We start from the raw sequence: 13,959 nt of genomic DNA, 5'->3' as shown, positions 1-13,959 counted from the left end.
AAGTGTGAAATGCCCTGGATATCTGACTAACTTCTGTATGTAGTCTGTGAGAATAGCATAATTTTTTCATCTCAAGATTCCAATGGTACAAACTGAATTTATTTTCTACTTGTAAGTGTTTGCTGTTTCCCACTTTAAATGCGGTAACACCAGGAATAGGCAATACAGCAACCTCATTTCCTGACAGCCATTCCCTATCTGTTATGCATGATGTACAAAAACCAGAGGTTTCATGAAAATCTTGACCACTATAGTTAATTGTTAAGATAATACATTTCATCCAGTACTCATGAGAGATTTAGGATAGTAAAATTCTAGGTTCTGGTTAATTTTGAAAAACATAACTAAACCAGATTTTAACAGCATATATTGTTGAATGTGTTTGATGATAGAGTGGCAGATATAGGGTGTTTTGGTTGAGGTGGTGTGCAAAGTGCGAGGGTTAGGGAAAATGATTTGGTAAACAGAGAAGAGGTAGTGAAAGCTTTGCGGAAGATGAAAGCCGGCAAGGCAGCAGGTTTGGATGGTATTGCAGTGGAATTTATTAAAAAAGGGGGTGACTGTATGGTTGACTGGTTGGTAAGGTTATTTAATGTATGTATGACTCATGGTGAGGTGCCTGAGGATTGGCGGAATGCGTGCATAGTGCCATTGTACAAAGGCAAAGGGGATAAGAGTGAGTGCTCAAATTACAGAGGTATAAGTTTGTTGAGTATTCCTGGCAAATTATATGGGTGGGTATTGATTGAGAGGGTGAAGGCATGTACAGAGCATCAGATTGGGGAAGAGCAGTGTGGTTTCAGAAGTGGTAGAGGATGTGTGGATCAGGTGTTTGCTTTGAAGAATGTATGTGAGAAATACTTAGAAAAGCAAATGGATTTGTATGTAGCATTTATGGATCTGAAGAAGGCATATGATAGAGTTGATAGAGATGCTCTGTGGAAGGTATTAAGAATATATGGTGTGGGAGGCAAGTTGTTAGAAGCAGTGAAAAGTTTTTATCGAGGACGTAAGGCATGTGTACGTGTAGGAAGAGAGGAAAGTGATTGGTTCTCAGTGAATGTAGGTTTGCGGCAGGGGTGTGTGATGTCTCCATGGTTGTTTAATTTGTTTATGGATGGGGTTGTTAGGGAGGTGAATGCAAGAGTTTTGGAAAGAGGGGCAAGTATGAAGTCTGTTGGGGATGAGAGAGCTTGGGAAGTGAGTCAGTTGTTGTTCGCTGATGATACAGCGCTGGTGGCTGATTCATGTGAGAAACTGCAGAAGCTGGTGACTGAGTTTGGTAAAGTGTGTGAAAGAAGAAAGTTAAGAGTAAATGTGAATAAGAGCAAGGTTATTAGGTACAGTAGGGTTGTGGGTCAAGTCAATTGGGAGGTGAGTTTGAATGGAGAAAAACTGGAGGAAGTGAAGTGTTTTAGATATCTGGGAGTGGATCTGGCAGCGGATGGAAACATGGAAGCGGAAGTGGATCATAGGGTGGGGGAGGGGGCGAAAATTCTGGGAGCCTTGAAGAATGTGTGGAAGTCGAGAACATTATCTCGGAAAGCAAAAATGGGTATGTTTGAAGGAATAGTGGTTCCAACAATGTTGTATGGTTGCGAGGCGTGGACTATGGATAGAGTTGTGCGCAGGAGGATGGATGTGCTGGAAATGAGATGTTTGAGGACAATGTGTGGTGTGAGGTGGTTTGATCGAGTAAGTAACGTAAGGGTAAGAGAGATGTGTGGAAATAAAAAGAGCGTGGTTGAGAGAGCAGAAGAGGGTGTTTTGAAATGGTTTGGTCACATGGAGAGAATGAGTGAGGAAAGATTGACCAAGAGGATATATGTGTCGGAGGTGGAGGGAACGAGGAGAAGAGGGAGACCAAATTGGAGGTGGAAAGATGGAGTGAAAAAGATTTTGTGTGATCGGGGCCTGAACATGCAGGAGGGTGAAAGGAGGGCAAGGAATGGAGTGAATTGGAGCGATGTGGTATACCGGGGTTGACGTGCTGTCAGTGGATTGAATCAAGGCATGTGAAGCGTCTGGGGTAAACCATGGAAAGCTGTGTAGGTATGTATATTTGCGTGTGTGGACGTATGTATATACATGTGTATGGGGGTGGGTTGGGCCATTTCTTTCGTCTGTTTCCTTGCGCTACCTCGCAAATGCGGGAGACAGCGACAAAGCAAAAAAAAAAAAAAAAAAAAAAAAAAAGATATATTGTATCACGAACTTTACTTTTTCTAGAACAAAAAAATTAAAAACAGACACCAAAATGAATCAACTTAACACTGAATTAATTCTATCATTTTTCATGCATGTGCTTCAGGAAAAGAAAATTTCATGATACAAATTTCCATACATGCTGTAAACATCTGATATAGATGGGTTGTATAAACTAAACAATACCTAAGGCTTTTACAGGCCTAAATCTATTATGAATAACTATTAATATAACCATCATTTTTTCATACTTGATAGCCCTCTTCTGTGTTAGCGAGGTAGTGCCAGGAACACACAAAGAAAGGTCTCATCTGCTCACATCTATTCTCTAGCTGTCATGTGTAATGCAATAAAAACCACAGCTCCCTATCACAACCAGGCCCTAGAGAATTTTCCTTGGTTTACCCCGGATGCTTCACATGTGCTGGTTTAGTCCACTGACAGCACGTTGACCCTAGTATACCACATTGTTTCAATTCACTCTCTCCCGTACACACCTTTCACCCTCCTGCATGTAAAGGCTCTGATTGCTCAAAACCATTTTACTCCATCCTTCCATCTCCAATTTGGTCTCCCCATTCTCCACTTTTGGTACATATATCCTCTTTGTCACCCTTTCCTCATATTTTCTCTATATGCCCAAGCCACTTCACCACACCCTCTTCAGCTCTCTCAACCACTCTTTTCATCTATCAATATCTTTGATGCCTGTTACCTCCAGGAACTTCCATCAAGGTGGCCACAGCAAAAAGAGTCTCCAAATATCCCTATCCCTATACACCTTCCTCACATACACCATTCTACTCATTCTTTCCCCAGTCCTCCAGTACTCTTCCACTCTATTTCCTAATGTCACAGGTGGTCTTCTTCTCACACCAGCCCCTTTAATAGCACTATCACACATTCTTCTTGTAAACTCCCTTGGCAGTCTCCAGTGCGGCTTCTTAGCCTTAAGTGCCTAACCCTTGACAGGCCACTGGCAGAGGGCAACTCCAATGCAGTATTTTCCAAAGGTATATTTATACAAAATACAAACAGTTAAAAGAATATCAGCTCTGAACAATAACAACTTTAAAAACATTTACTAAAAAATGATAATGAAATGTCACATACAGTTGAATGGAGTATACATGAACAAATTACCACATTTCTATCTATCTGTATCTCTGATGCCTGTTTCCTCTGGGAACTCCCATTAAGGAGGTGACCATGGCAAAACAGTCTCCACTTATCCCTATCCTTCCATGCCTCTCTCGCACACACTACTCCATGCATTCTTCCATCATTTCTCTCCCTCCAGTATTTTTCCTCTCTATTTTTCCCATATCACAAGTGGTCTCCTTCTCACACCAACCCCTTTAATTGTAAACTTCATGTCTTGCATTCTTTCCAGTACCATGTTTCACCCACTTTACCACTCCACAATTCATTCCCTTTGCATTCCCTACAATACCAAGTCTCTCATGCACCCCCTCATTTCTTAATCATTCCATCTAGTAATACCACATGCTCCTCTGAAATAAGATACTAAGAATAAATACATATCTTTCAAACTGCTATGAGTAAACACACACTACTCAAGACTAAATTTGAAGAAATCAAGTTCATTACAATACAAGGATGCTGGTATGGCTGTCAGAATACTGGAAGAGCTGTCAAGATATTCATGAAACCTATGAATTGGTAAACTTTTCTCTTATGGTAAAAGGTTTACTGTAGTATAGCTACTGCAATCACATATTCCCATGTTTACCAATCACATAGAAAGAACAGGTAATTTGACTTTCCAATCCCTTAGGACACCAACAATCTTAAGAAGTAATTCTAGAAGACTATGCCTCTTGTGATAAAACATTTTGAAAACTCTTCATAGCTATGAAAACAGCAAAATACTCCCAATTCAATCAAAACTATACATTATAATGATTTAAGAAAACATTTACAAAACACACAGTTACAAGAGAATTGTAGGCTATTATAGTACAAGGTATGACACCAAAAGGTAAAGTAAAATTGGATTATTTACTCAGCAGTGAACTAAGATGAGATGAGGTTAATTATCATTCCAAAATATACCATTTACCTGATGCTTCTATTTTTCAACTGTTTACAGTTAGGTTCATTTCCTTGTTCACAGTTAAAAAATATCATATTTGCTAAAACCTCAGCTGAATGTAACAATGGATAAAGGTGTTTATGCACTGTTAAGTCACACAAATACTGTTAATTAGAATTCTGCCAAAGATGGAAAGTAGAAATACAAAAACTGTATGCCAAAATCAACAACTTTAAACTTATCAGCACAGTTTAGTTATTCCATCTATACATAACAAGCTTCATTTTATTCAGGCAATACAAATGGGGGATGTCTAAGTAAGATTCTTTATGGGTGAATACCTCACCTTTAACACTGTAAATATTATAACTCTGAGTGTAGATGAGTAGTCTTCTCCATCATTCTTGGACTTCAAAATTCTTCACATTAAAAAGAATACAGAGAAAAGTAACATTAGAAAGTTTATCTTTATGCCAATGAACATTATTACATGTCAGTTAAACCTACTCATAATAAGAGCTCAATGAAAGGGTCTAGGAGTAAAGTTTGGCCAAGCTTAATCAGCACATAGATAAGTATTGGAGTGGTAATTCAAGAGCTGGAGAGATGGAAATGACATAAAAGCGATGATAGACAGCTTTCTCTTACTGCTCATCATTTGAGCAATTTAGTATCTGAAATGATCTGCATAATTAATCATTACTAAGAATAAAATGTTTGACACCAAAGACAATACTTTACATCTCATGTAATAAATCCTTATACTTTAAGTAAATTCTCTTTGATGCTCTTTCTTTGTAATCTTGTTCTGAATTTCTTTTCAGTCTATTCATCACTAATTTCTCAACAGAAACTTAGGTGTGATTCCAGTCTCATGATAACAAATGAATGGCTATTTACCAGATGTCAAACAGTCTGGTTGAGCCTAGATATGCATTTTAAAGCATTTATCTATCTATTTCATTATACTTAATTGCCGTCTCCCACGTTAGCAAGGTAGCACAAGGAAACAGATGAAAGAATGGCCCAAACCCACCCACATACACATGTATATACATAAACGCCTACACACGCACATATACCTATACATTTCAACGTACACATACATATACATTTTTCATATTTATTTATTATACTTAATTGCTGTCTCCCACATTAGTGAGGTAGCACAAGGAAACAGACGAAAGAGTGCCCCAACCCACCTACATGCACATGTATATATGTAAATGCCCACACATGCACATATACATACCTATACATTTCAACGTATACACACATATATGTATATATACATACACATACATACACATGCACATATTCATACTTGCTGTCTTCATCCATTCCCGTCGCCAGCCTGCCACACATGAAATAGCACTTCCCCACGAGGTAGCGCTATGAAAAGACAAAAAAGGCCACATTCGTTCACACTCAGTCTCTAGCTGTCATGTGTAATACACCAAAACCACAGCTCCCTTTCCACATCCAGGCCCCACAAAACTTTCCTTGGTTTACTCTAGACACTTCACATGCCCTGGTTCATCAATCCAGTGACAGCACGTCAACCCCGGTATACCACATCGTTCCAATTCACTCTATTCCTTGCATGCCTTCCACCCTCCTATATGTTCAGGCCCCAACCGCTCAAAATCTTTTTCACTCCATCTTTCCATCTCCTATTTGGTCTCCCATTTCTCCTCGTTCCCTCTACCTCTCACACATATATCCTCTTTGTCAATCTTTCCTCACTCATTCTCTCCATGTGACCAAACCATTTCAACACATCCTCTTCTGTTCTCTCAACCACACTCTTTTTATTACCACACATCTCTCTTACCCTTTCATTACTTACTCGATCAAACCACCTCACACCACATATTGTCCTCAAACATCTCATTTCCACCATATCCACCCTCTGCCGCACAACCCTATAACACTGTTAGAACCACTATTCCTTCAAACATACCTATTTTTGCTCTCCAAGATAACGGTTTTGCCTTCTACACATTTTTCAACACTCCGAGAACCTTCGCCCCATCCCCCACCGACTCACTTCCGCTTCCATAGTTCCAACCACTGCTAAATCCACTCCCAGATATCTAAAAAAATTCACTTCCTCCAGTTTTTCTCCATTCAAACTTACTTTCCAATTGACTTGTCCCTCAACCCTATTGAACCTAATAACCTTGCTCTTATTCACATTTACTCTCAACTTTCTTCTTTCACACACTTTACCAAACTCAGTAACCAACTTCTGCAGTTTCTCACCCAAATCAACTACCAATGCTGTATCATTAGCGAACAACAACTGACTCACTTCTCAAGCCCTCTCATCCATAACAGACTGCATACTTGCCCCCCTTCTCCAACACTCTTGCATTCACCTCCCTAACCACCCCATCCATGAATAAATTAAACAACCATAGAGACATCATGCACCCATGCTGCAAACCGACATTCACTGGGAACCAATCACTTTCCTCTCTTCCTACTCATACACATGCCTTACATCCTTGGTAAAAACTTTTCACTGCTTCTAGCAACTTACCTCCCACACCATATGTAAGTTTTAAAGTATGAACAACTATTTATCTACTAAAAGCAGAACCCCTGTGAAAGCATTTGCTTGCTGGAGGGACTGAAACACCCTTTTACCCCCTAAATGAGGCTTCTTCAAAGAGATCTATCCCTTTTAACCATAAAAAAACACACGGTTGGCAGATGCTAATTCCCAGGACTCAATGGCCATATAACAACATGTTCAGGGTTATAATGACACTAGATTGTGATGTAGTGGAACCATCCTCATTCACTGACAGAGCAATGGTATCTGAGCCTCAAACCTGCTACCATTCAGCATAGTTCTCCAAAAAGGAGAGGGGATGGAAAGAATGGAAAATAAATAAATAAACAGATTCTAAGAGGGTTTTGCCTACAGTGGAGCTACGGTTTTTATGATACAAAACCTTCACTTATCAACTACTGACACAGCCCTAAGAGGAACTTTGAGCATGCTCACATGAAGAAAGTACTTAATGAAAACTAAGAATTACTTAGGAAAGGACATACACGTGCATATTCATTTTGAGAATTCCTATGACACATTCTCGCTTAGGGATGGGGGTTGAACATGGGTGCCATATGCTTCCAAAAGACAATCACTCTGTTACCCTGCAGAAATGACAAGGGAGAGAAATGTGGAGTTTGTGTCAAAGCTACCATATTTGCCAATTTTTGGTAACAGATGGTACAGTATCTGGATAATAGTTACTGAGAAAGTTACCATAATTGCCAATTTTCTATGAAAGATGGTACAGTATCCTAATAACTGTATATGAGAAAGTTACAAGTGGAGTATATTCATACATTTTTATCACACAGGAATTAGATCAAAACCATTATCTTTCCATCAATATATGAGAGAAAAATTATATCATGACATTTTGAAAGCAAAACTGTACTCTGTTATATCTGATAGCAGTGTAGCAATAGCCCCTCTGTGGGCAGTACAAGGCAAAACTCCTAATCATCAGTCCTTTTTTTCAGCACAGTGCCACAAGCTGTTCACCTCACCCCCAATCATACCATCAACGCGGGAGTTTTGGAGACAGCGACAAAGTATAATAAATAAAAATAAAACAATAAAAAAGGGTCGACCAAGCCAACTACCAACCTATGGTTGTTTGTTACATTAACTACTCATCACAAAGCTGTGACAAAGTTTGCAGATGAATTTGCACAGTTAGTGGCAAGAGAAAACCTAGCCATAGAACAAGTGTATAATACTAACAAATCTGCCCTGTATTAGTGTCATATGCCATGATAAACCCTTGCCCAAGATATTGAGGGGTCTCCATCCGGGGATACTTTTTATGTAAACTGATTTTGCTTTGTCACTGTCTCCCGTGTTTTCGAGGTAGCGCGAGGAAACAGACGAAAGAAATGGCCCAACCCACCCCCATACACATGTATATACATACACGTCCATACACGCAAATATACATACCTATACATCTCAATGTACACCTATATATACACACACAGACATATACATATATACACATGTACATAATTCACACTGTCTGCCTTTATTTATTCCCATCGCCACCTCGCCACACATGGAATAACATCCCCCTCCCCCCTCATGTGTGCGAGGTAGCGCTAGGAAAAGACAACAAAGGCCCCATTCGTTCACGCTGTCTCTAGCTGTCATGTAATAATGCCCGAAACCACAGCTCCCTTTCCACTGACGCTTCACATGCCCTGATTTAATCCATTGACAGCACGTCAACCCCGGTATACCACATCGATCCAATTCACTCTATTTCTTGCCCGCCTTTCACCCTCCTGCATGTTCAGGCCCCGATCACTCAAAATCTTTTTCACTCCATCTTTCCACCTCCAATTTGGTCTCCCACTTCTCCTCGTTCCCTCCACCTCCGACACATATATCCTCTTGGTCAATCTTTCCTCACTCATTCTCTCCATGTGCCCAAACCATTTCAAAACACCCTCTTCTGCTCTCTCAACCATGCTCTTTTTATTTCCACACATCTCTCTTATCCTTACGTTACTTACTCAATCAAACCACCTCACACCACATATTGTCCTCAAACATCTCATTTTCAGCACATCCACCCTCCTGCGCACAACTCTATTCATAGCCCACACCTCGCGATAAGTTTATGTAAACTGATGTGACATTAAAAACCTTGTTTGAAAGATTTGATGGTTATATCATTTCTTTTTCAAGCTTTGTTCTACCTTTGATAACACAGCAATACTTATGTGGAATGAGATGGCAAGACTAGGAGTCAGGAATATGTTTACATAGGAGGTTCCCTTAGGGGTCAATTTTCAATTTCTGGCTGGTTGTTTTGTACATGATGTGTTTCAGTATTTTTTTTTTTTTATACTATTCGCTATTTCCCGCGATAGCGAGGTAGCGTTAAGAACAGAGGACTGGGCCTTTGAGGGAATATCCTCACCTGGACCTCTTCTCTGTTCCTTCTTTTGGAAAATTACAGGCAAAACAAAACATATCCAATCAAGGCCAGCTCAGGCAAAAGAGAGTCAGGGTAAGAAAAAAAATAAAGTAACAGGGTTCATCAGGTATCAGTAGACCTGAAGACCTGAGTCTTAAAGGTAGAAAGGTTATAGAAAGAGGGACGAGGGAAAATGAAAGAAGGAACAAGTTCCACAGCTCTGCCGTTCAAGGGGAAAAGGAGGCATCTTACTGGTCTCACTGAGGCAGAGACTTCTCCTCCCAGAAACTATGGGAAGCAGCAGCAAGCAGACAACTTACAGGAGTACTAAAAAATAATAAAATCTGATGCTCCATACCCCAATGGGGACCCTTAATCAACTTTTCTGAGAGGCAAGAATGCACTGATATTTCATCAAATTCCTTAAAATACAGAAAACATTTTTCTTAATTTTTGTCACAACACCTAAAGAAGCACAAAGAGTTAATAGAGAAGGTCTAGTGGAAGGCAACAAAGATGATACCAGAATTAAGAAAGCTAAGCTACATGGGAAGACTAGAGGCTTTAAATATGCCCAACTCTGAACAGAGAAGAGTGAGGAGTGACCTGATCTCAACTTTTATATCATAAAACAGACCAATGATGTGGGCAGTGAAAACTTTATCAAGAGGTGTTGGGACAACCAGAGGACAAAACATGAAATTAAGCAAGACACCTGTTAATATGATGTAAAGAAGTATCTTTAAGGTACAAGAGTTGTGGATGAATTGAACAGAATGACTGAGAACATGAGTGATGCCAATGGCATACATGAATTTAATAAATTGTACAGTAACATATAATGTTCAAGAGAAAAGGCCCTACAAGTGTAAAACTCCCTCACTGCACAGTATAAACAGGCAATTGCATGCCTACTCATAGAGTTTTACTATATGGTGTAATTCTGCCCACACCATACAGTTACAATACAATGCAAGAATAAAAATGATCTATCAGTTTACCCTGTATTAAAACAAATTTTGATTACTGAGTGGATTGGGTTTGCAATGCTAGTGTATAGTGTAGTACTGTTTACAGAATATATTAAGTTGTGGTATATAATCTGGAGCATAATGTTCTCTAAAATATCAATATTATACTTTGTCGCTGTCTCCCACGTTAGTGAGGTAGCGCAAGGAAACAGACGAAAGAATAGCCTAACTCACCCACTTACACATGCATATACATACACGTCCACACACGCACATATACATACCTATACATTTCAACGTATACATACATAAACATATACAGATATACACATGTACATAATTCATACTTGCTGCCTTCATTCATTCCCGTCGCCACCCCGCCACACATGAAATGACAACCCCCTCCCCCTGCATGTGCGTGAGGTAGCACTAGGAAAAGACAACAAAGGCCACATTCATTCACACTCAGTCTCTAGCTGTCATGTACAATGCACCGAAACCACAGCTCCCTTTCCACATCCAGGCCCCACAAAACTTTCCATGGTTTACCCCAGATGCTTCACATGCCCTGGTTCAATCCATTGACAGCACATTGACAATGGTATACCACATCGTTCCAATTCACTCTATTCCTTGCACGCCTTCCACCCTCCTGCAAGTTCAGGCCCCGATCGCTTAAAATCTTTTTCACTCCATCTTTCCACCTCCAATTTGGTCTCCCACTTCTCGTTCCCTCCACCTCTGACACATATATCCTCTTGGTCAATCTTTCCTCACTCATTCTCTCCACGTGACCAATCATTTCAAAACACCATCTTCTCCTCTCTCAACCACACTCTTTTTATTACCACACATCTCCCTTACCCTTTCATTACTTACTCGATCAAACCACCTCACACGACATATTGTCCTTAAACATTTCATTTCCAACACATCCACCCTCCTCCGCAAAACTCTATCTATAGCCCATGCCTCGCAACCATATAACATTGCTGGAACCACCATTCCTTCAAACATACCCATTTCTGATTTCCGAGATAACGTTCTCACCTTCCACACATTTTTCAACGTTCCCAGATCTTTCGCCCCCTCCCCCACCCTGTGACTCACTTCCGCTTCCATTGTTCCATCCGCTGCCAAATCCACTCCCAGATATCTAAAACACTTCACTTCCACCAGTTTTTCTCCATTCAAACTTACCTCCCAATTGACTTGTCCCTCAACCCTACTGTACCTAATAACCTTGCTCTTATTCACATTTACTCCCAGGTTTCTTCTTTCACACACTTTATTAAACTCAGTCACCAGCTTCTGCAGTTTCTCACCCGAATCAGCCACCAGCGCTGTATCATCAGCGAACAACAACTGACTCACTTCCTAAGCTCTCTCATCCACAACAGACTGCATGTTTGCCCCTCTCTCCAAAACTCTTCTATTCACCACCCCATCCATAAACAAATTAAACAACCATGGAGACATCACGCACCCCTGCCACAAACCAACATTCACTGAGAACCAATAAATATCAATGGCTGTTAAGTATATCAAGGAATATATGGGGCTAATTAAAGTAAAAGTAGGTAGAACATTCATAAAAATAAATGGAACCTTTGAAAACCTTACCAAGCCTTCCCTAGTAGCAGAAATGTATAGCTAGTAAAAATACATTAACATTACTTTGGTGTGATACTCGGAAAGTAAATGGCTGCTTATGGGTAGGCTGGGCAGCAGCATACCTGGCAGTTGGGTATGTCATCTCATTTTTGACATTCACTGGCAGTTGGCATGATGCTTTAAAAAACTTTCCATACTTTTACATTAATTAGCCTCAATTTCTCTGAGATTCATAACCCTCACCATCAATTATCTACAGTCACAGAATAAGCCATACAACTCTAGCTATAGTCTCCAAAGGATATACCAACAGTACAGAACAAAATTACTCAATTTCCAAATCTAATCTGATGCCAGGGTAAACTGATGAATTTTCAAAAAATAACTGAAATAAACCTAGTCTACGATAACACAGATTATGCTAGATCTGACTGTCACACTTATATGAAATTCATTACCTTTAGCCCTAAAGTGTCCCAGATCTTTAAAGCCCTCCCCATTTTGTGGTACATATTCATTTATGGTTGTCGGGTGGAGAAAGGGGTAGTGCTACAACAGGTGCCAAAGTGTCACAGTACAGGCCGATATGAAAAGGAATAATCCTGGCCAATATTCACCCTAATCTAATCTAACATCACCTCACATCACTTGTAAATTAGGGGTGAGGTTGAGTGACGTTAAAGGTGAGGTTAAGTTAGGTCAGGAGGAGCACTGCCCTGGATTGCTCCCTTGTCACACTGGCATGTGTGGTTACTTTTTCTGACTAGCAACAGCCCTCTGTGGCCTGTGAGTGGGGGGTTAAGGTGCCCCTAAACTCAATTACTAAATACAAGAGGACTGCTGTAGAGTTGGTAAAACTTTTCATGTAATAATGTAGAAGACCCAGATGAGTTAATGCTCATTTTAACATATTAAAGCATTTCTTATTCTTACTAATCTGTTCCACAATCTCCAACCCAATGATGCGACGCCATACTTCTTTAATGTTTCACAATCTCCAACCTAATGAATGCCATACTTCCTAGTCACAGAAAATAAGGCATCTTTCATATGAAAAACAATTTTTCTTATGAAATGAAAGGAACATAATATAAGGCAAATAAAGCAACCAAGGAACATGAAGAATAAGCTTCAACTTACTCTGGAGGTAAGGACAATCTTCCAGTGAACGTATAATTACAATGGCAATAAGCGTTACACTGTCTGGTGTTGATCCGTCTCGCCAGGCGGTATTTTCATTTTTTTTTTTTTACAAGCACAAACCCAACCTGCTACGGATGCCTCATATTTAAGGATCACCCTTGTTCCACAAGTCTCCAATGCCTCCAGAACTGGGTATACTGGTTTATTATGACATTTACTGTGAGGAATTAGATGATATTCGTTGTTTATGGAGGCCAGAAGGGTAAAACTAGGTACGAGAGGCCGAGGTATTAGTGCTACCTCAGAAAATATACCTCAAAAGTCTCATTTAAATCATTTACCCTGAGAATTTATAAAAACTAATAATACGAAACACGTAAAGTAAATGATTACGTAAACCTTTACTAAGACTGACAAGTCAGCAAGCTATCTCTATACCGGTTTACGTTCGACCCCCAACTTACTAGCACATACATACGTGTCTCTTGCCACACTACCTCATTGTGAAGGGCTTAATGCAACCACAGTATGGTGATGACACGGAGCTGTTCTGCAACCACGGCTGGCAAGATCCGCTAATCCCCAGAATGTGTGGCTTCTCAGGTACCTCGCTCACCAAGTCACCTTCACGATCCACGAGCCTCGTCAAGTGTTGTTGTGATGATCCGACTACACGAACGATGCGCACTATCATTCCGGATTCATGCGACTTCTAGGCGAACACCTTCAGGATGCTAACATGTGATGTGACTCATCGTTTAATAAATTACATGAAGCTTCAACAAACAGACTCTAATTAGACTCTGAACTCCGAAAAATAATCTACGACGCTAAACAAAGAAATAAAGATTAAGTTTGGATTCATTAAAAAACAATGACAATGAACGCTTCAATGTTCAATACGAAAATGGCTTCGAGTACTATATTATTTACATCTTATTCAAATATCAACTGTACGGGAAGGGTTTTGCACTCGTAAGACCCCATG

The 13,959-nt window shown here is 40.0% G+C and overlaps 1 protein-coding gene across 2 annotated transcripts in view; it reads right to left on the bottom strand.

Moving 5' to 3' along the window:
* The window catches only part of LOC139746154 (acyl-coenzyme A diphosphatase FITM2-like), a 52,948-nt gene extending 39,326 nt beyond the window's left edge, over positions 1-13,622 (bottom strand). The window contains exons 1-2 of one of the 2 annotated variants that reach the window (XM_071657032.1): positions 13,469-13,622; positions 4,608-4,680 (exon numbers count right to left, since the gene is read on the bottom strand). Coding sequence is in view for 1 of the 2 variants with exons in the window: in XM_071657023.1 (XP_071513124.1) it covers positions 13,469-13,473 (5 nt within the window). In the remaining variant the exon portion in view is untranslated. The remainder of the gene's footprint in view (positions 1-4,607; positions 4,681-13,468) is intronic. The other variant, XM_071657023.1, reaches the window with a different exon arrangement.
* Between the last annotated feature and the right edge of the window lie 337 nt (positions 13,623-13,959).

The sequence above is a fragment of the Panulirus ornatus genome, chromosome 4 (genome assembly GCF_036320965.1).
Source record: "Panulirus ornatus isolate Po-2019 chromosome 4, ASM3632096v1, whole genome shotgun sequence".
In the NCBI taxonomy this organism is placed as follows: Eukaryota; Metazoa; Arthropoda; class Malacostraca; order Decapoda; family Palinuridae; genus Panulirus; species Panulirus ornatus.
The sequence above is the reverse complement of the archived record's forward strand: the minus strand, read 5'-3'. Positions and strand labels throughout refer to the sequence as shown.